We start from the raw sequence: 24840 nt of genomic DNA, 5'->3' as shown, positions 1-24840 counted from the left end.
ATAAAAAAAAAAAGAGTTTTTAATTTTAAACTTTCCAAAGTACAAATTAAATCCAAATTTGAAAAATAAAATCAACCTTCAAAGTTAAAAATAGAAATAATCTTTCGACAACTTATCAAAATAATAAAGACATACATTATTTATAATCAATACATTCTTCGTCCCGTTCAAAATCTAAATTTAAGTTATTGTACTAACAACTAACATAATGTATAAGAAAAATCAATAATTATTGAGATAATATTATACATTATAGTAAATCTACAACAGTAATGAACCAAAATTGCCTAATCAACACGCCGTGTAATGATAATTAAAACGTATAAAATACCATGATATTATGGTCTAAAATGTATACCTATGGCTCTTTTTTTAAATTGTATAAAACTGGTAAATTTTTGTGCGCCAATTTTTGAACGAACTCAAGACGTGATATATTTTTGTTTCATACTGAGTCATTTAACATTAAATATATTTGAATAATCAGAAGTAATTTTAGTATTAAACAATTCAAAAATGATAATATCAATAGCAAATATAGTGTAAGACATTCTCGTGGTATATACTAGAAATGATTGAAAATCGTACAAAACTATATTAAGCCCTTTCTACATTAAAATCTAAAGACCATCTGTAAACGTGTCGTCGTCTGATAAAAAACGATTCTTATGTAGGATCTTTATGAATTTATTCTTATATAGCCTGTAAAATCTGGTCAACGATACAATAATCTCCCGTCCAAATGCAGAATCACGTTTAACGAATGCGTCAAATCACGAGCGAAGTCTTATAAAAATAATAAGGTGTTCAATACGAATATATGATAGGTAAACGAGACAAGTATATACATTATAAATAATATATTTGTATTATACATGGTTAAATGTTTTTATTCGGATATCCGGCTCAACAACGGTATGAATAATGGATACGATTATTGTATTTAGCCACTGCTGTCTGCTAATAATACCACCTGGACACCTGGTACTTGGACACATATATTTTGTATGAAAATATGATCGAGGTTTAAGTAATACACCAACAAAAATATAGATGCATATTCTCTGTCTATACAAGTTGAAGGTTTGAATTAATATTACCTATAGACACCTATGGGTTTATAGGTAAAGTAATAATTATTGTTGATCGAGTTTTATTTGATTAGTACAAAAATTGATTTTAAGTATATGTTAATAATAATTTTTCTTATAAAATAAATTAAACAATTAAAAGTGATAAAATATTATGCTAGGTTTGTAGTAATGAACGGTCGATCTAACGACCAGTAAACAATGCTTATAATACTACGAAGGCAGTGTTGCGTAAATAATATAATTCATTAGAAACTTATCATCAGTCGAATGAAGACGGATATTTTAGTTTTTGTTTCAAAATAATATACTTACGGACTAAATTACCAATAATATTTATTATGTACGAAACGTTAAAAACTGAATGTAAACATTTCTTAATGGTTAAATTATTATCTGAATTTGAAATATTTTAATTTAAATATTAAGTATAAATTAAATTGCAATAATAATATATTAATATATTAATTAATAAGCTTTATAAAATAATAACATTTTATTAATTTGCACTTTTAATTTACAAGATTAGGACCAATCTTTTAAACTGACAAAGTGTAAAGTATTTGAGTAATGATTAATAAATAATTATAATATAGTATTATTATATTTAAATAGTATTATAGTATTATACTAATAATATTTTATAAGTATTACTAATGCAATTTTATAAATATTTGAAATATTGTAATTAAATACTTATAAACAATAAAAATTTACTAATATTAATGTTTTAAAATGTAACCCAAAAAGTTTTTTATATATGAATAATGAAAATAAACGATTCTATAAAGACTAAAATATGATATGTTGTAAACGATTTTAAAAAAAATGTTAGATAATCAAAATCTGTACAAAACACTTACCATATTATATAAATGGTGAACTAGTATCTATTAAGATTTATTTAAAATTTTAATAATTATTACTATTGATGATAATTTAAAATTGTATTATACAATAAATCTTCATAAAAAATGGTTTTGTATTTATAAATACGTCCCAAGTATTTTAATTTATTCCTAAATAAATACTTTTTAAACGGTTAAATGTATTGAATCTATATTTATATTTAATTCAAATAAAGAGTTGCATATTAAAGTTCGTCTATAAAAAAATCTGTGTCAGCCTTCCTCCTTTCAATGAAATCTTGCGTACGTGTCAAATATGACGAGACTATTTGTAGGATCATTAATTAATTATTATGGTAATAAATATTCAGGACGTTCCAATAAAAATTATTTGACAATAGGTTTGACATGGTGTTCAACGATCACGTCGCGAATCACATTCGTAAATTAAATTTAAACCGGACGCAGTTATCTAAGGGTAATAAAAACTAGTTGTTGAAATGAGTGTAAAAATCGCGTCGACCGTTGAAATAAATCACAAAATTGGTTCAAAGCATTTGATTGTTTTTGTTTGGTAACATTATACTATGTGTTATACTAAATATTAATTACGTGCCGGATAACATATCATCATTACAACACGCAGTTAGAAGTCAGCTGTGGAGCAGAAAAAATAGCATTAGAAGGAAGCCAAATGACAGTGATAAAACTGTAAAAACTGAGTGATATATATATAATATATATATAAAAACATCAACACAATAGCCGCAGCAATAGCTATAGTAGTTATTATTGTTATGAACTGTGACTGATGCAACACCCGTCAGCACTTATTTTATGCGTATAAGATGTAACATGTCCGTAAAATTAAAAATATGTTCTTGATGTTGTCTTAAGATTAGACCGAATTCCTGTTGGTTTTTTTGTTTTCGTTTCTCCCCATAAATTTATAACCACGTTCTTTGTTTACTCTAAAATGTCAAGTCATTATCGAAAGGACCTTCAATAAATTTCCAAATGCATTCCCGATGGGACAAAAAGATTTACTGTTACAACTTATAATTGTTTATATTTTTTACTATAGTGTATAAGTACCTCATCTGTCGCCATATATTATTGTTTCAACGACAACAAACATTCGTTTTAGGTACCGTTTTATTCTATAGGTACGCGTTATTTCCTTTTTGATTTTAGGTACTTTAATATACGTAAACGTTATTTCGACTTTTTCGACGAAATATTTGCTATTGAAAGACGAATAAATATAGATTTTTTTTTATACTCGGCTAAATTATATTTTATATTATATTATATTTTATCATACGGTATGGTGTTTATTTTTATAGGAAGTTTCGTTCCGGACGTCAAACATTAGTATAATGCTTGTATGTAATATAATGTTTAACCTCCTTTTTTTGTTTTGATAATAAACGTCAATAAAAAACTAGATATTTTGAATAAAATTCGTCGACTCTTCTATAGGTTTTCTCAAAGTCAAACACCGTATTATTCTCAGCTAGGACATCGTATGAAAATTACGTACGCACACCATCTCATCTAATATGTCCATCGTTCGACCTTAAGAAAATGTATTGTTCAAATCGCCAAACATAAAAACAAAGTCGACTGTGAAAGCCATGTCAATATATAGTTTGAAGTGTTGTTTTTTATTTTTGCATGTATAGCTAGGTATAGAATTATTTATAAAATTATTTTTGCGAGTATATAGAAAAACGTTTTCCTGCTGTCATGGGAGAAAAAAAATGGTCTAATCCAAACGCGCGCGCGTCATAATATTAATTTATCATACGAATAGACATTATTGTAATACACCACCGACAATTCTAGACGCACGTTTGCAGCAGACCTCGACCTCGTGATATATCACTCGAGACTAGGACGAAGGATAAGATCGTTCCGGAGGATATTTATGCCGTACAATACGATACGGTACATATCATAGTTGTGTGTACGTCTGGCCCTCGGACTATGTTTTATATTTTGATTTGGATTCCGCTGTCTATGAGTATGCATCACGTGCCTGGCTCACACACACACACATATATATATATATATATATATATAAGCCGAAAAATTCGAATTTCTGGTGCACATTAATACCTAATATATATAGATTATAGTATTATACATACATGACGCAATATGCATTCACACGCCGCATACAGAACGATATGATTGCTGGAAAAACCGGTTTTCAGGGTGGAAGGGGTTCATTTATTGTGTATGTGAGGGAGAGAGCATGAGCACTTAACGAGAATCTATCCAGATCCGAGTATCCGACGACCAAACGGAACAAAAAGCACGCGGTCCCGAGTTCACGGCCGCAATCGTGCGCGCGGTAACTGCATCGGATCAGATAGACGTATACCAGATATAAGTACATTCTACATAGACATATTATAGATATATGTCTGTAGGTATATGTATATATATATAATATACTTACTAACACTACACTCGTGTATGTGTACAGTGCACCCGCACACATATAAAACACACACGCATACATGATATATGTGGGTATAATGATGAGCTAATAAAAATTAAATAAAAACCGTGGTGAAATAAAAAAAAAAGAATAATAATAAAAACAACACACCTATCATGTGACCACTAGTCGTATTTAATGATATATATGTACTACGCAACGCCACACCGATGATGATGACTACGACGATAATAATATGAAGGTAAATACATCCATCTCGCGCACCGCGGGGTAAGTGTGTTTACGCGTCTCTTAAGTAATATCTATACAGCGTTCTACGTGCATATTATAATATATATATGATATATGTCATGTAGTGGCGTAACTAGGAAATTATAGTCACTAAATTACTCACTTTATGAACATCAAATATACGAGGAAAAAAGTCGAAGACATATGGTGGGGGGATGACTTCTAACCAGCCCCCGTGATTGATTTCGGTGTTCCCATCGTACATTTCCGCAAGGACTGAGAAAATGATGTTAATAATATAATTTAGAAGCAAAGACATTGATACCACTCGAGCAGCCCGGCTAAAAATATATAATATACAACTGTGCCACTCAAGTGTACTAAATACGTGTTTTCAAATTTTGCGGGAGTATTGCCGTGTGTAAAAAAACACTGTATACCTATTATAAATGTTATATAAAAGAAAAAAAAATACTGGCGATATGATATATATATATGTATTTGTGTATGTGTACGCGCGTGGGTGTGTGTGTGTGTGTGTGTGTGTAACGTACAATGTTCTCTGCGCGTTCTCCCGCCGCCGTCCGACAAAACCTATGATTAAATATCATTCGGGATCGTCTCTCGGCCAACAATATATAATATAATAATGTTGTATATAATAATTACATCGTACGACCGGCCCGTCGAAACTATTCGCTTCTAATACCGCCACATTTTGGCCGCAACGTTTGTCTACAAATACGTATTATTATTATTATCATTAAATAACTATTTTTCCGTCTCTGCGTCGGCGGCGACCGAGTGAAAGTCACCGTACTATATTGTATATTATATATTATATATTATTGGTATACAGGCGTCGAATGTCTTGAGGTTTTTCCTACCGCGATAGCCGAGTGTGTGTATGAAAACGAAATCCAGACCAACAATTTTCACGTACGGCCGATTGCGTAGAAGTTATATAAATATAATATAAACATATAGGTATAAAATTTAGGTATCTTATTTTATACATGCGAGCGTACATAACCGACCCGTTCGGGGTGACTTTGTTTGGGATCAGTAAGACTGACGCGCGCGTTTCCCGTCGCGACGGCGGGACCGACCCCTTTTCGTTTAACGACGACGCCGGTCCAGGGGTTCTCAGTCGTGGAGCGTAAACGCGCCATCGTATAATAGCTGCGGTATGCCCGATAAATATTTTATATGCGACTGAAAATGTGCGGAGAGCAGATATTGGCTCATTGACAGTGATGGGAGGGATAAGATATCTGAATGCAAAAGTGGGCAATTAATAAACACTGAAAAAAAAAATTATCGTTTAAATCATGGGGAATGGGGGATATTTGAACGTCTTTTTTTTGTGGAGAGGCTAAAGCCAAACACTCCTCCTCCAATATTCACCTAAGGAGGCTAAGCAGTCTACGCGAACACCAACGGTGAATTTTGAGGAAATGAATTACATTCACTCGCATAGCTCTTTCCCCACCTTCACGCGCACAAAAACCATATTAAAAATCTTTGAAAAAAAAAATAATTGACCGGACGGAAAAACTGACCGTTTGAAAATAATAATACGCGTAACGCAGTCTAAGTTATTGTTGTTGTTATTGTTATTGTTGTTGGTAGTACTGGACGTGCGCACGTATATACGGTGGCCCTGTCGCGTCCCGCGACCACGAAAGGGGGAGGATGGCTACGCGTACGGTAGTCGACGGCGGCGGCAGTAGTAGTAGTAGCAGTATTGTAGTAACAGACAGCTGTGGTGTTCGCGTCGTGCAGTCAATGTCGCTTCCGTCACGTATATAACTCGTTCCATATAATATTTTAAAAATCACTCGCCCGTCACCGTAACGATCGTGTTAATTTACGTCGTTGCGTTTTTCTTTTCGTCGTATCCGTCGTTTCCCGCCGGAAGTCCGCTCGCGGTGCGTCGTCTCGACGTGCCATGACAACAGCGGCCGGTGCACCGCCACCACCGTAACTGTTGTAACATTCGTTTCCGTAGTCGTTGTAGTATTCGCAGCAGTTAGTAGACGTCTGCAGCATGTTGAAGCTGTTAGGTGGCCTCAAGGAGTTTGTCAAGCGGCAGCCAGTGACCATCGATGGCACGGTTTTCCGGGTGCACGTCACGTTTACCACGGTCGTGCTACTCGCGTGCTCCATAATGGTGACGGCAACTCAGTACGTGGGCAATCCGATCCAGTGCATCGTGGACGGGCTGCCCACCAGGCCGGTAAACACGTACTGCTGGATCACGTCCACGTTCACCATGCCGGACGCGTTCCAAAGGGAACAGGGCGTGGGCGCCGCGCACCCAGGCGTTGGGCCCGAAAACGGCGAACCGCCCAAGTATTATACGTACTACCAGTGGGTGTGCTTCGCTCTGTTCTTCCAGGCCATGTTGTGCTACTTCCCCAAGTGGTTATGGGACATGCAGGAGGGTGCGTTGATGTCCACACTGGTCATGGGCCTGCAGTTCGGACTGGGCGCCGAGAAAGAGCGCGAAAAGCAGAAGAAAATACTCGTCCACTACATGCTCACCCACATCAGAGTGAGTATCTACCATTTGCGCACGCATGCGCAGTCTATATATATATATATATATATTATATATTACGTACACGTGGCAGCCGTTTTTGGCCGACCTTTGCGTCTCTTCTTCAACTTTTTTTTAGCCCGAGACCGTTTCTTAAACAGCGGTTCGACGGAAGAATTTTCTGTGGCTGCCATTTTACATATATGTATATATATATTGTTTAGTTGTAACTGTTTTACGTGCGTAAAAAAGAAAGAGTCGGTGCTGGTAACATTTGTAAGATCTACAAAAAAGAATATAGTACAAATCGTTACAAAAATATTTCAATACTAAAATGTTATTGTCTAAATTATTTCTCATATAAGTATTATAATAAATCATTGTTGTATAAATACATACGAACACACTAATATTATATTTATCGTGTTTACTTACAATGTTTGTCTTATGACAAAATATAGAATATGTCTGTTATATGGTTATATCAAAATAATAGGACGCATTGTTTCGATTGTATATCATAAGATATGATTGTATAATATAACGGTGTATTCTTCCGAATCGTCGTAGTCGATAAAAAATGTTTTACAGACGATTCGACAAGCTGCACTGCAGTAATATTGGAAAATGTCACGGGTCAAGACGTTTTTCGTTCGGTCGGAAAATGATATAAAAAATTACACCTAAATATATATATATATAAATGATGTATAGTTGTGCGGTTGAAAACCGTATTATAGTAGCGTATTACAACAACGAAAGCAAAATGTTTCGTTGTTTAGAAATTTCTTAATTTATCGCGGTCAAAATCATTATTTTTGTATTTTTCAATCAGAAGAAAGTCGAAGCAGATGAACAATAACGCTACTGTGTCGCATATAATCGTAGTCCGAGTGATTCTTCCTAATACATTTTAGTTTTTTATTTCTCATCCTCCCTGTATTTTTACCGAAATAATGCATGTCTCTATGAAAAATTGTAATATAATTACTTCAACATATATATATTTAACAATACCACAATGTATGTGGTTCAATTAAGCAAACAGTTATAACTCCAAATAATTATAAAAATATTAAAAGGAAAGAAGTTTATTTAAAATTAGTAATCATGAAATTTTAATATCTTTTAATTTAATATTCAAATACATCAAAAATAAATAAATAGATATTAGATACCTAATCTTCACAAAAAAAAAAATGAATTTAAATTATTTATGAAGCATAAACCTTTTATAGTAGAATATCATCAAAAAAATATAAAAATAAATAAATATAAGTAACATATTCAAATGTAATGCGTATTGGAATAAAACACGAAAACCATTTTTTTCTTAAACAGTAAAAAAACAGTTATAACATGCATTTTTATGTCCAAAATATGGCGAATATGATTTTAGTAATGATAGGTACCTAATAATATATTAATGTACTATATGTTTGTACACTCTAATGATTATAACGATTCATTCGGTTTAACGAGAATCGTGGTTGTATTGCACGTAGACCACATTGTTTGTCGTTTTCCATTTGGCAGTGTCAGGGATTTGTTTTTTTTTTTTTTTTATTTAATTACGTCAATTAGATTTCTCATAGAAACGTTATACATATGTGTAAGCATACCACGCTGCGCGTTGTAGAGTTCGACAGCAGTAAGATGTTCGATGAAATTGATTTTTAACGTTCATGTGACATTGAAATGACTTTTTCTAAGTGGTTTGAATCTGAAGTATGCGTCATAAGAAATAAATACCAAGTGTATTCTTCAAACATATATATATATAGAGACCAGCAGGCTATTATTAAAATCATAATATAACACCATGCACCTAGTGTATTGTTTGGATATTTTAAAATTAATGTTTAATTAATAAAGCGGTGATCTATACAAACTTTAACCTCTCCGAAGTTATTACCAATTCAATAATATCGTAATTTATAGAACATTATAAAAACACACCACACCGTCGATATACAATTGTCTTTGTTCGGTCTACTATATATTATTATTGTAATATTGAGCATATAAAATAAATACACACTGTGATATCGTGTCTTTCCATGTATATTATATTATACGAGCTGTTGCGTGGAAGTTATTCAAACCGACGAAACTGTAAAGATACATTGTATAATATAGGTACCTAGAGATAATATGTATTTTGTATGAACGCCTACGAACGTTTAACATAATAATTATTGTATATAGTACTATAGTGGTATATACCTATACTCGTATACCAGCAATTACTTGCAACAGTACATAAACACGATAATTATACAGAAATCACTAAAATACAAACGCGTACGACACATATTACATATTATGTATATGATATATGCCCATAAGTATGGTTTGGACATTGATAAGAGCTTGTGTATAGTGTGTCACGTATTCGTTTCTAAGCCCTATAATTTCACTCACTAATAATATGATCGCCTATAGACATTATGGTAGGTATACTTGAAATTTAAGAGGCCGCTGTACCAAATGTATCTCGTCCTAGTCTCGATCGTATACGTCGTATAAAATGAAAATAATATAAATAATATATACGACGACACGTCGAGAGAGCCTAAAACAATATGTACCTATGTATTGTATATAATATAATATACATACCAACAAGTCACAGAAATTTGTATATTAGGAGGTATATTCTTAACAGTGAATTATTTGAAAATATTATAATTTTCGTGTACATTGTTTAGTCGGTTAACGTGTGGAATTGTTGACATTGGTATTTATCAACCAATTGTTCATTTTCGGCAATTTACATTCTGCGTTCGCGGTTAATATAATAATATATTATTACACGTTTCAAAAAATCTAAATTGTATATAGGCATTATAAGTTAAAATGGTTGAACGTGTGTGTAGATTTTTTTAGTTTTGTCACACAAACGTTTAAAATAACTTGCTTTGATTTTTTTTTTCTGTACGTAATAACGAGTTGTTAGCGTTGTTCCCCGAACGGTCAATACTGTACGATTGAAAGACAATAGTACATGACGCAACTCTTCTGTTATCAGTTTAGTTACTTTATAAATGTTTTCCATACAACATTTTCGAAATTTGGACATTATACCACGGTCTTGGTTTCGATAAGTACCTACGTAATCAGTTCTTTTATATGTGGTGACCTGTGTTGATACAGAGCGATATCCCGATAATATTTTGAAAAAATTATAAATTATACTGCATTAATATTGTCGTGTTCGAAAAACAATTCCTAGTAGAAATTTTTTTAATCGCTTCGGTACTATATTTTCTGTGAGGTTTTCCTGCGCTTTGGGAACAAAACTTTGCTGACAAAATTGATAAATTAACTGTAAAATACACCAATACTATGCTCAATATACCAAACTCTAGATAGAAATAATATATCATTATTACAAAACAATTTATACATATTATATATATTATAAATATATATATATCATATTAAATGAAATTCGATTCACTAAAACTTCACTGTACCTACACCTATAATCGATATATTATATTGATATGATCAAGGCAGTATCTGATTCTATGGGTTCGGATACCCCAAAATGTCCTAAATATTTTTAACGTTCACTACATAAATATTTTCAGTCATAGATAGCGATAACTCATAATAAACCTTTTTTTTGTCATATTTTTAATGAAATTTCAAAACTTTCAGTGTTGAATAAAATACATATTTTGGACTCACCACTTAAGAAAAAAAAATATATATATAGCCTTGTAAATAACTGGTTTATATGACAGTATATTCTAGGTTCTACGCTCTTAATCACTTGTATAGTGTATACATACGTCTCAACTACTAAAGACAAAATAATACTAAATAATTAAATAAGGTATGATTTAATGGATCACGAGTAATATTCAATAACTATTTACTGGTATTAAATTACATTTAGGTCATAATTGTAATTTCTGTTCATTCAAGTCATATTATGTAGTGACTCCATTACATCGTATCTATAATATATTATATTTTTAATAGAAAATTTAAAATTACATTGTATAGAAATCACTATAAATTAATAATTGTGAATTTTCAATACATCCATAAAAACATTGTCTATAATCTAAAACTATTTCATAATAAAATCTGTTCAGATAACAAATTGAGAAATTCTATTTAAAAATTATGTTTTAAAATATTGTAAAATGTATAAAAATGTATATCTTTTCAGAAACATACTTGGTATGCCGCCAAGTATTGGATATGCGAGTTCATGTGCTTGGCTAACATCGTGCTGCAGATATACTGGATGAACAGATTTTTTGGCGGAGAGTTCATTACGTACGGGCTGCGTGTCATCGGCATGTCCACCGAACATCAGGAAAACCGGGTGGACCCGATGGTCTTCATATTTCCCCGGGTGACCAAGTGCACATTCCACAAGTTTGGACCTTCAGGAACCGTGCAAAAGCATGATTCGCTGTGTGTATTACCATTGAACATTGTAAACGAAAAGACTTACATATTCATATGGTTTTGGTATCTACTCCTGTTGGTGGCGTTGGTCCTAATGATCTGTCACAGGTACCTACAATCATAATCTTACATTATTTTGATGATAATATTATATACGAGTGCGCGTTGCGATAAAATAAATATTAAATCAAAATTCATATTGAAATTAATATTATAATGTAATTATTGTGGTTTTATATAACTAATAAAAATCAGCTAGGCGATGTTAAAAGTTTATGAATATTCTACATTTCCTTCTTACATAAGTATATATCTATTGTGTGATTTAACTATAAAAATATAAATCATAACTTAAATAAAATCTAAATAATAATGTTTTTTGTTTTTTTAAACGTAACAAAATAAAAAGTACTTCAAACAAATCAAAATGTTTCATATTTCTTTATTAATATATTTTATTATTTGTGTATGATCATACCATTTTTCATTGATCTTGTATAAAAATTAATGCAAAAATAAGGTGATTTGACTTAAGAATTAAAAAAATATATCTATGTAACTGTTTAAATTTTTATGCTCTTCGCTATTTCTATCATTTTTAGAACCTCCGTGTTCAGCGTAAAACTTTTACGAAATCTGTTTGAAATTTTCAATTCGATTTCTAAACCAACTGGGATATTATAATTTAAAAGGATCGCGGTATACTGCACATTACACACTGAATAATAATAATTATATTATATTGGTACGCAATCGATTACCGCCGCGCATAATGGCATAGAGAATAACCAGCTCGGTCGACGCGCTAAGACAATAATAATAATGATAATACATAATATCACGATGTATATAAAAGCGGTTCGTATGAGAAATCCGTTCGGAAGAGTATATTTTTTTTTCGTTTGGATCTCGACGGTTTCTCTCGCGCGTGCGCGCTCGCGTTAAAACCCGTCCCGCGGGGTTCGACGGCCGTAACTGAAAGTATAGTATATAGAAAACACCTCAGACATAGTCTTGGTTTTTTTTATATGTATATAGAGTATAAAATCGTATAATATACGATATACGCCTATACCCGCGACAACCCGACCAGTCAATAAACAACGTTCGGCTGATGGTTATAACCATATAACATATATTTATTGGTTCGGTGTTTTTTTTCTCTGTTTAGGGTGTTGATCATGTACAACGCGACCGCAAGGAAGAACGCGTTGCGGTACCGCCACTACAGGTTGATAACCGACGATGTCGCCAAAGCCGTGACGAACAAAGTTTCGGTGGGTGACTGGTGGGTGCTGTACATGCTGGGCAAAAATATCGATCCGATCATTTACAGGGAAGTGGTGCGCGAAATTGCGAAAAAAGCCGACAACTGATGGACGCGATGACTGCCGATTGGATATTCTCGAACGATCCGGTATCATCATCATCGTCATCATCACTATCACAATTGGTGTTCAAATTATGTCTTTATAATGTCTAACCTAACCTTTATAATATGCGTTATATATTATGATAATATTACATTGTCGGGGCGATTTATTTATTTATTTATTTTAAAACCTAGTTTCAGTAGAAATATGAAGCTGTTTTTCATTTTTTTTTTCATTACCTACCTACGTATTAGGAAATTTTAATTTTAATTTAATAATAAGAATTTTTTCATAATTTATTGATCAAAAACGGGTAATCCTCGAACACGTCAATGTAACAATGTATGACTATATTATATTATACTGATAAACGGTATCGAAGTACAAAAAGTTGTATACTAACAACATGTGGAATAGACTATTATAATATTACAACAACACATATATACATAAATTATTATTTAATTTAATGCCAAACATTTTGTTTATATTTTTTTTTATTTTTACACGACTGTATACTATTATTTATTTTTATATAATTGTATCCTATTGCTATTAACACTTTTTTGTGATATATTTTTTTTTTTTTTTTATTCGTATGACATGTACATAAACATGAACCAGCAAAATAATACCACAGAAAGATCAAAATTATCATAAAATATTAAAGTATACTACATATATAGTATAATATAATAGTATATATTATTATTATTATTATTATTATATATAATAAACATGTAATTTTTTCATTTTTGTTAGTTTTACAATTTTTATTTTTGTACGTGTAATGAAGTTCACTATTTATTTTATCTACTAAAATTATATAATCATATTTTATTATAATGTTATACCTATGTATAATAAGTGGATAGGTATACCTATATATGCTATCACCTTTGGATACATTTTTTCTATTAATTATAAATGTACAATCACGTGTAATAAACGTCAGGGATTTTGTATTTAACATCTTGATGATTGATTTTTACTATTAGAATTAATAATATGATAACAAGTCATTAACAACAACGAAGATGTTTTCCATCTGATTGAGAAAAAATGTTGAGCCTACATACAATTATTACAATTGTATTTTCTATACCCATGTATTTTAGGTGAGTCGATTTAAAATGTATAATTTAATGTCACAATATACACCTCCTAAGTTTGGTTTCATTTTTAAGAATATAAATTGCCTTTTATAGAAGAACGCATTCATACATAATGATGTTATTTATTGTGTAGGTAATTGTGTTTTTAGATGTTGTTCCGCGGTCGTAAAATTAGATTTTTTTATGAGCAATGGTGTATCTACTACGCCTACGGGTATGTATGTTATTATTATTTCAGTTGGATGTTGAACCATATCGTATATTATAAAACATTGTAAATACCTGTATACCTCTATTCCTAGTCTTAGCCGTGGGCCACGAATGAGTCCAGTAAATTTATTTACCAAACGGTTTCTTGTTTTAAAAAAGTAGTGTTCTAACGCGTCAAATGATTTTTTTTAATACTTCTATTACAATATCAAGCAAACCACGTGTATAATCAAATATGCATGTACTACAAAATATAAAGTAAACCGAATTCAAGTAAAGTCTGTACTCCGTGGATTGTTGATGCTGTTTTAATACAGTAAATATAATGACTGTTTGCGCAGTCAGTGCATGGTAGTTAACACAAATTTCACTACGGTATATGAGTACTTAGATGTTTAATAGTGTGAGAGAGTGTCGTAAATAGAATTTAATAACCATAATATTTGCAACTGTATAAAATATAATGTCAGTTGGAGAAAGAAGATTACTAAACACCTATAGCCTAAGGGAATACAAAAATTAAAAGTACATTGTCATGAATCATAATTATATAATATTGTTTTAACACATTACAGTTATGTTAGTTGTATTGCCTAGCTGATGGTAAAATCATTTAAATCGATTACACTAAATTGTACACTGTCGTAAATCTTAATTTGAAGGTCGTATCCCCGACGACATCTAAACTGCTATCCATTGAAAAATAGACAGTGTATCATGCTTTTCCGATACTATTTGAGTAACAGAGATATTACCAAAAGGAGTACTAACTATACCTTCGTATAAAAATATACTTTCCAACAACAAACCTAATGACGTTTGTTTAAGCTTTTTCATGAATCCACCAGATGCATCTACCCATAATTTCCAATATTTTTTACATATATCTTTATACATACTAATTTGGTAATTTATCTAGGTGTGAACATAAAATGGATCAATTCCAATCCAATGTATTGACCCCGAGTAATTAGAATTGTTATTTAAAAGCATTTAAAAATATTTCAACCAGCCATATAACTAATTGTAAAATATTTTACTGTAATTTAATAACAATATTATGATTTATATGATAAAATATACTTAGTAATATACATGGGCTGCATCGTGATATTGACCGTTTCCAATCAGAATCGTTTAATAACTTAATTAAAATTTAACACATCCATTACGGAGACTTACTCGATGGAGAGGTAGAATCGAACTTATTGTAGGTACACCAAATCGGTTAATTAATAGTCCACTTTTTATTATGTCTATCTTATTATTTATAAGTCTACCAGTTACCACACGCATTTAAACGTAATGGTACTATGATGGCAATAATGGACAATATATTGTATACATAAATGTATAAAAATATTTACGTTTATCATAAGCGTTTTATCTATTCATAGAATTTATCTATTCGTAGAAAGTATTAAAGTATCGATAAAAACTTACTTAGCCTTCTATAAATCTAAAATAGTAATTAGTATAAATGTTTTTGTAATACAGTAAGTAATATAACATAAAAATATTACATAACTTTTATTTTTTCACGGTTAATACTATGTATAAAACAAAAAACACAAACAATAATATGTTATACTCGTAACTTTAATTTCCGTTTTACAAAAGTGAGTTCAAAGGTTGTATTTACATAGTAATCAATTATCACAATATCAATACAAACGAAATTTATCATAATTCGTATGATTTTTAAATTATACACGCTACCTATGTTTAATGTTATAAAATATCTTTTATTTTAAAACTTAAATTAATATATTGTAATCTGAAGTGACTAGTAAGTAGAACAATGGTTGATAATAGTATGATAGCTAGCGAATACACATCAATCAAATATAGTTCGATGGCGACATTGGCTCAAGTAAATTTTTTATTCTCAAACATATTTTATGTTCAATTAAAACATTAAAATCAAAACATTTTAGTTGTTGGCTACTATAGCACAGAGTTTTCTGTCAATCGGTTTGGGTATGCAATTAGCAATATCAGCAATTGTTATTCATCACTTGTACGGAAATACTAAAAGCGATTTCTCAATATCACTAAACGAAGCATCTTGGTACGGTAAGTAAATATTTATTTATATCATTTTTGAAACATTGAAACTTATATCGTATATCGTATAACATATCTTGTTATGAATTTATTGCGTATAATATATAATATATATATACATATATATTACAATTAAACTTGTTAGGCTGTACATTTATTTAAAATATATCAACTTAAAAAATATTCACTATCGAAACTATAATAATAATGATATTTAAAAGTATTATTTTTGTTTTTTTGCGATGTATAACTATAAATCAGGTATAAAAATATTATAAATAACCAAATAATTTATTTTATATTATTATATATTTTATATGTATGTACTAATTATACTATATTATATATATTACATTTATTCTATTATATGACATGGGTGGCCAAACCGCGGCCCGCGATTATTTATATTTATGTATGACCTTTTTTTTTTTTTTTACATTTTGGCTCTTCCATAAATTATTAATATATTTGATGGCTCGCGAGTCTCTTTTCGCTGGCCACCCATGTTATATGATATGCATTGTTATTTTATTTAAAATATATTATATAGGGAGTATATTGTTTATAATTCACCCATTTGGATGTTTTCTATCGGGTATCCTACAAGAGAGGTTCGGAAAAAAGCGTTGCATGATTTTTGCAAACATTCCTAGCATCATCGGCTGGACTTTACTGTATTTAGCTCACTCGTCGTTTTTTCTCTACGCATCGACACTTTTGATGGGATTCAGTATAGGCGTTGGCGCTGGCGCAGTACACGCCTACATCGGAGAAATAACAGAACCAAGAATCAGAGGAGCCATGGCTTCACTAACGAATACTGCAGCTTTATTTGGAATAATGATAACTTTTACTTTGAGTTCATTTTTTGACTGGCGAACTGTTGCACTGTTGAGTATTTGTTGTCCAATAATTTGTATATTGTTAATCATTTTTGTATGTGAAATTTTATATTACCTATATCAGGTGATTCATCAATAATGATCATCTCTATATTATTTTTCAATAACCCAATTATTCAAAATCTAATTTTTAAATGTTTGAAATATAATTATTGATCATATTTCATTTCAAATTCTTGAAATTTGTTGTACTATTTAAGGTGTCCAGTGGAGATCCAAATATCTGTTTTTTAAAAAGCAATCTCCCTTTTGCATGTTAAATTATTTAGCGGATAATTTTTCTGAAAACTTGGATTTATCAAAATCAAAATTTAAACAAATAATTTTTGAATTATTTAACTTTGTATACTAAAGAATAAGGATAATTTTTACATTATATGATATGGTTGGAAGATGGCCAATTATTAACGTAATTTGAAAATAATAGTAATATTTATTAATCATTGATTAATAATCAATAAATATTTATAATTAATAAAAATAGTATAACTATATAAAAAAAAATACTTGATCTAATATTACATCTATTTTATCATTCTGTAAAACCATTTTCAAAGGCTATTATCTTTAACATAAATATTTTAATAACTGAAAAATTACTCTGAATTTTGAATTAAGTAAGAACATAAAATTTAAATATATATATATGCTTATTTACTATATAAAAAGAGGTTACTGTTTGAAAAATAGAAGTTCGTATCTTTAGGAAACTTAAAGTGTATAGTAAAAAAAGTTTCAAGAATTTGAAAATTTTCTTTAAGTACGATTATACACTCCAAAAATCAAAATTTTTATAAACTCATTATTAAATGAAAATTAAGGTGAACGGATTTGGTGAATCATTTTATATATGTTTATTATTAACCAGTTCTCACTTACGTTGAAATTAATTGATAGAATTTTTTATCTTCTTTGTTTAGATTCCAGAATCTCCCATTTGGTTAATTGCCAAAGGTAAAAACGAAAAAGCTGAAAAAGCCCTGTGTTGGCTAAGAGGATGGGTAGACTCCGATACAGTTAAACCTGAATTATTTAAACTATTACATTATAATAATGTATCTGGAACAATTGGAACTCAATATAGCAATGTTGTTACAAGCGATAATAAGAATTTACTGTCAAAAATAGCCCAATTCAAGGAACCATCGGTTTATAAACCGATGAAGTTAATAATGATCTATTTTTTCACGTCTTATGTAATTAACCTTACTCCTGGCAAACCATTCATTGGTAAAATAATGACAGAAGTTGGTTTGCGAGATAACCAAAGTATATATTTGGTATAAATACTGCAGTGATATAAATAATAATAGTATATACGCATATTATGAATAAATAATTAAGATAAATTTATTTTTAGATTATTTTTTCCATTTTGCAAATGGTTGGGAGTGTAATATTGATTTTAACTATACGTCGTTTCCGGAAAAGATTTTTGTCGTTAGTAACGATATCAATGAACTCTTTTTTATTATTATTATTTAGCGTATATATTGTGGCCATGAAAAACAATTATATTAAATCGACGCAATGGATTCCTTTAACATTAATCGGCGGTGTTTACCTATCTGGCGGTTGTGGTGTAGCATGCATACCCTGGATGTTAATTGGTGAAGTGTTCCCGAACAAGTAAATATAATTTAACAACGTTATTGACAGAATAGTTAAACTAACCCTTTTTTGTATACAATATAATATATAAATAATAATATAATATAATCGGATATACATATCACATATTATGTCAATTTATCAAATATCAATTCATTGCGTGCATTATCGTGCATAAATTAATATTAGGTATATTATTTATAATTATTATAATCTTATAATTAATTTAGATTCTATAGGGATTTGCCAAAGCGCGGTTCTAATGAGCACTTATATTAGTGTTATTATTCGCTATTTATTTAAGTAATATTGAGTGTTTTTTTTTTATTATCAGTGTCTGCTGAGTTTGAAAGGTCCAGTTCAGTGGTTATTATTGGTTACGTTGAATTAACATTGCAATGAATTGGACACAATGAACTAATACGCGATGAATTGACTCACGATGAATAGACTCCATATTATAATTATTTATAAAATACCTTTTAAATGCTGAGCGGGGATGGATGTATTGATTTTACTATGAGTTTTTTCTGCCTGTCCTTGCCTTTTGTGACAACAAACATGCTTTAATTTTAAACTTTAGGGGTGGATTTTAGAAAAAAATTGGATCTAATTGATACTATTGGGGATTAAAGTAAATTTCAAAAAAGAAACAAGGAAAAATGGGGATTTTATGCAAAATTATTACTTGACAAAATCGATTTTGTTATTCGAAAATTATTTACTATAGAGACTTGAAATTTTCCCCAAATTTTTATATCAGTATTTCTTACAAATAATATAATTTTATAAATATTTTAATTTTCTTTAATCTATTTATAAACATATACAATTTCCATATTTTTTTAGTTTAAAAAAAAATTGTGGATAAATTAAAAGGTTTGCAAATGTAATACAAAGTTTCTCATAAGTTATTAATTTAATAACTAATAAATATTGAAAATATACAATTGAATAATTTATAAGTTTTTATACTTATAATTTTAACAACAATTTGTCAAAATCAAGATAAATTTAAAATTGAATACAAGATTACTTATTACTTTATTAGTCCTTATACCCATAGGCTATAACAGTTGATAACAATTATATAATATAAACATTAAACATAATATATTATTATATTTAAATAATTAAATATCAACAATAGGTATAATAAGTATAATGTTTCCGAAAAAAATAGATCAACCTACCGAAATACTAATAATAATATAAAATAATTTAATACCAATATAATAAAAACATATTACCATAAAATATACTTAGTAATAAAGGCTAATACTCCGTCTCCGCTCAAAAACGTTTTTTGTGTAATATAATGAATAATAATAATACCTATATTGAATACAAATTTAACACATCCATGACAGTTACCCGCTAAACAACTATATAGTGTACAGTATTTTCACACCTTTTTTTACTAAAGAATTAATTCACAATGTATATTATTTAAAGTAAAATAATTTTGTTTTAATTTTTTTGGGTATTAATTACTACTTATTAGTTATTAACTATACAAAATTAATAATTATTATAAATATGTGGTTTATATTTTAATTAAAAAAATAGATGACAATAGCATACTTTCAATTTTTTTATGGAGAGGTGAAAATCAAATTTTTTTTGCTTCTGAAAATATGATATACTTAGATTAAAAAACCATCTTGGACTGATTTTGACAAATAAGTACATTTTATTTAAAATAATAGATTTTGCAGTTTTAAAGTACAAAATCCAATTTTTCTTTTTTTTATAAATTCATCAACATTTTACGACGCATAGAGAGAATCTTTATAATCGTAAATGGATAACATTTTCAATCTTATAAGTAACATAAGTTTCTTTTAAAAAATAAGAAAATCATAAATTTAACTCAAATACAAATAAATAAACATTTTAATCATTAAAGTATTTTAATATTTACATAGAAAATAGTATTACTAAAGTACGCTTTTATTAAATACTAGGTATTTAGAAATTGTTCTCTCATCTTAATGCAGTTACAAGCATAAAGCAATAATAGACTTAAAAAATTTCTGATATTTGTTTAATATGCACGCAAATATACAAATGATATAAAAACAATATTTTAACTTTTAGCATTTTTAACGTTTGTTTACCTTAACTAAACTACGATAATACTGTAACAAAATATTAAACTTAGAAAAGGCGCAATAAATAAACAATATAGTAGTGATATATCCCTAACTAACCAATTAGTTGTTCTTTGTTTGAGTGCCATTATTACACAAAATTCGGGTTCTAATCATTAGTTTTAATGTTGATTAAATTTATTTATACATTACTAAATATTCTATCGATATCTTCAAAAAAATTTCAAATTTGTTAGCAATATGTTTTGCTTATATAAAAGTAATTGGTGTTTAATAGGCTTTATTATAACCGATAGATTATAATCTAGTATTGCCGGGATTGGGCAGTATCTTTGGTACAAGTAATTTAAATACGTATATCTTAAGTACAATTTTTCTTAAATCTTGATACGTTTTTAGTCTTCAACTTTTATTTGTTGAGTCTTCAGTACATGAACATTGAATGGGAATTTACTGTTTATTATTTTATTTCTATATAAAATATTTCACATAGTCACATATACATTATATCATATCTATATGACTGTATATGTATTATCGGTATACTTATATAATATAGTTTAATAATATTACCACTAGTATGAGTGGTTATAATTAAATAACATTTTGTTTATTGTAATCCAAAATTCCCAAATATTAGGTTATTTAACTTACTTATTTGCACGATAAAATTGTTTACACACACTGAAAAAATTGTGACTTCATATTGACTATATTACAGTATTTTAAATTTTAACTTTTAGTATAAGATGAATATGAACGATTACATCAACTATATACGTATTTATTATTATACTTATTGTTATGTTCTGTGGTGTTAAGTTGTTGACTTTAGTTTATAGTTTTGACTACTAATAAATGTATAAAAAGAATAATTATTAATTTTGTTATAGAATAATATCCGCAAGTATAATTATTATTAAAATATTGCATATAGATTGTTATCTATTTTTATTATTTTTTTTTTTATTTTTACCATTTAAAATAAACTCCTATATGTGTATACAAAAATTTTGAAAAATCTGTGACTTACTTTAATGTATCCATTAAATTGGTTATAAATGGTCTTGAATACCAAGTATCTAAGTACTTAAAATGTAAGTATTAAGTATCTAATGTCACGAATCTCCGTAAAAAATTATATAATATTTGTATTATTGCGATACACTAAAGATATAAATATCTAGTATCTAGATACCGATTTTCAATCCCATCCTTGACCTTGAGTATAGATAACCTACATAGATATTATATTATCTATTTATATTATTTTGTACGTCTTATAGCTAATGTGTATTTGAGTATCGTATTCGGTATAATTTTTATCATTTATCTATATAAAATCTCAGCATTTATCTTGGTATAAATTTTTGCTCATAACTCTTTAGTTAGCTTTTTTTGGTTTTGTAGAGAAAGAATGGTACCCAATAGTTAGCAATATTATGTAAATTATTTTGTTTGACATTTTTCGTTTTTACTTATTAATTATTATTCAATATTGATGATTATTTAATATTTTATTTTTTTCAGAAGTCGAGGAATTGCTACTGGAGTATGTACAGGAATGTCATATTTACTTTTGTTTGCATTAACAAAGTCATATCTAACAGTTGAAATGTTTTTGAGTATTGAGTACTCGATGCTTCTTTTTGGTTGTATTGGTATTTGTGGATTAATATACTTTTATTTTTATTTGCCAGAAACTGAAAATAAAACGTTATTAGAAATCGAAGAATTTTTTGCATCGGATCAAAAGGTCGAACGTAGATAAAAATATTTTAATATTTCATAAATTCAATATTAATTTTTTTTTTGTATATAATATAATCTATAAGTTTAAAATATTTTAAATAAATCTTAACATGCGTATTTAAATAAAAAAACTTAACGATATTTTTAATTTACTATGAAAAATATCAATTTATAATAATTTGAGAAGAATTATTTCAAAATTCTTCGTTTTTGAGCAAATAATACAATTACCTTAAATAAAATGAATCAATATTTTATTATAATATTTTTACGTAGGAAATAAAAAATATATACATTATTATTATATTTAAATAAATTATTTTTGAAATGGAAAAAAATAAATTACGATAAAAAGATTAATAACAACTTCAAACGTATTTCTATTATGTTTATAAATAAATATATAATACTTGGTGGAATTTTATTCCCTATGCTCTTATTTTCAACAATAAAAATATTTTAATGCTATTGAAATATTATGTCATTAATAATTATGTCATAAATAATTAAATACATCCACGTAATAAATTAAAATAAAGAAATTATTAAGAAAATATTTAATTTTTTTATTAATTCTTATAAAGGTTATTGTGTCTGTTTTTTAGCAAATCGATTTTAAAAATGGCCAAATTAATCATCTTTTTTTATATAGGTACATATATTATTAAAATTTGAGGCGATTTCGTTAGACAGCTATATCTGAAGTTCTACTGAACTGATTTTCATCATTTATTTTTTTTAACTCAATGATCAAATGAGCCATATAATGAGAAAAGTCCAAAAATGCATCAATTAAATAGTTTTCGGAAATAATTAGTTTTCCGTATAGCGATATGTGTTGATTGCCATGTGCACACACACACACCTTTACAATCCCCACTTTCCTATATACGTCTACTGCATAATTATTACTTGGCGTATACATTATGCATTTGTGCACGCACACGTCCTACCTCTACTGCTGCGTTATCGTATCATTACTAGACGTCAATTTCCGATAAAAATAGCTTTTGATATGGCAGTAAACAAAGAACAGGATCACACATTGGATAAAGTATAGGGTAAGGTTTGTATTTACCCAACCTGTATTTAGTCATGGTCAACTTTATGTTGCCATGTCCAGAGTTAGAAAAATATTATGAAAAATTAAAAATATGAATAATTCTAAACAACAAAAAAGATACAATGAGCATCATAGTTCATAAAGAAATTCTATAATAATAATACAGAAATTCATTATAATTTTCATTTGTTTATTTTGGATAAAATATTTGCAATTCTCCCGTATGAAAATTTCTTGCGTATATCTATAAATGTTATTACCTTCCATTTTATGTTTTTCCTAAACATTAATGACACATTATATTATAACGATAAATACATTTTTGATATTTATTTATATTTACTTACCTATATAGTTATTCAACAATCTTATTTTTTACTGTAAACCGGCAGTGACAGGTAATTTAGCTAATTTATTTTAAATCTTGTGTTTAATTATTATAATTATTTATAATCATTTATAATTAAAAATAAATACAACATAGAAAAAATTTAAATTAATCATAATTAGAAAATTTAAACACTGGAAGAGTTAGATTGTCCTTCCTATTACCATAATATCATATGTGTGTGTAAAATTTAATTATATTAACAGATAATTTGATATTATGTATTATTATTATTAATAATTGAGTTATATGCACAAAGCCCTGAGAATGATTTTTTTTTAAATTTGTTGTTATGCTATGTTATAGATAGTTAGGTATAGTAACAATTATACACATACAACACAGTGTATTAAAGTGGCAAACGTTTCAAAGAATAAATGGTGAATTAGGTGCAATATGTTATATTATGTAGATGACTTTTTTTAATTTCGATTAGCATACCTATGCGTGGATAGTGGACCACAGGGTATATTATTGAAAAAATTAAATTAACCTACTCTAATAATAATAGTAAAATAAATTACTTAAAGAACAATATCAATAAACATATCTATAAATCAATAATAGATCGTCGCCACTCAGAATCGTTTTTCTTACATAATGATAAATTATTAAATTCAAATTTGACGAGT

The 24840-nt window shown here is 28.6% G+C and overlaps 2 protein-coding genes across 3 annotated transcripts; both read left to right on the top strand.

Annotated features, from left to right (window-relative positions):
- Window positions 1-6364: 6364 nt before the first annotated feature.
- Window positions 6365-13958, top strand: LOC132932066 (innexin inx1). The gene is made up of 3 exons (XM_060998261.1): window positions 6365-7197; window positions 11369-11721; window positions 12785-13958. The coding sequence occupies exons 1-3, from the start codon at window positions 6691-6693 to the stop codon at window positions 12987-12989; spliced, it is 1065 nt and encodes a 354-aa protein (XP_060854244.1). The 5' UTR covers window positions 6365-6690; the 3' UTR covers window positions 12990-13958.
- A 1888-nt stretch (window positions 13959-15846) lies between these two features.
- On the top strand, window positions 15847-22982 carry LOC132931588 (facilitated trehalose transporter Tret1-like). Of its 2 annotated transcripts, none has more exons than XM_060997456.1 (6): window positions 15847-16184; window positions 16249-16387; window positions 16929-17314; window positions 18201-18560; window positions 18641-18909; window positions 22539-22982. In XM_060997456.1, exons 1-6 carry the CDS (start codon window positions 16113-16115, stop codon window positions 22774-22776), a joined length of 1464 nt encoding a protein of 487 aa, XP_060853439.1. In that variant the 5' UTR covers window positions 15847-16112; the 3' UTR covers window positions 22777-22982. The 2 variants fall into 2 exon arrangements, with proteins under 2 accessions (XP_060853439.1, XP_060853438.1); XM_060997455.1 differs by having other exon boundaries at window positions 15850-16184; window positions 22536-22978.
- Window positions 22983-24840: the final 1858 nt, after the last annotated feature.

Source organism: Rhopalosiphum padi, chromosome 1 (genome assembly GCF_020882245.1).
Source record: "Rhopalosiphum padi isolate XX-2018 chromosome 1, ASM2088224v1, whole genome shotgun sequence".
Classification (NCBI taxonomy): domain Eukaryota; kingdom Metazoa; phylum Arthropoda; class Insecta; order Hemiptera; family Aphididae; genus Rhopalosiphum; species Rhopalosiphum padi.
Note: the sequence above shows the minus strand (reverse complement) of the source record. Positions and strands in the feature narration are given on the sequence as shown.

Excerpts from the sequence above, each read along its gene's own strand:
- LOC132932066 (XM_060998261.1), top strand. The coding sequence starts at position 6,691 with ATGTTGAAGCTGTTAGGTGGCCTCAAGGAGTTTGTCAAGCGGCAGCCA. Across the intron at positions 7,198-11,368 it reads ACATGCTCACCCACATCAGA|AAACATACTTGGTATGCCGC; the intron begins GTGAGTATCTAC and ends ATATCTTTTCAG. Across the intron at positions 11,722-12,784 it reads GTCCTAATGATCTGTCACAG|GGTGTTGATCATGTACAACG; the intron begins GTACCTACAATC and ends TTCTCTGTTTAG.
- LOC132931588 (XM_060997455.1), top strand. The coding sequence starts at position 16,113 with ATGGTTGATAATAGTATGATAGCTAGCGAATACACATCAATCAAATAT. Across the intron at positions 16,388-16,928 it reads AAACGAAGCATCTTGGTACG|GGAGTATATTGTTTATAATT; the intron begins GTAAGTAAATAT and ends TATATTATATAG. Across the intron at positions 17,315-18,200 it reads GTATATTGTTAATCATTTTT|ATTCCAGAATCTCCCATTTG; the intron begins GTATGTGAAATT and ends TTCTTTGTTTAG.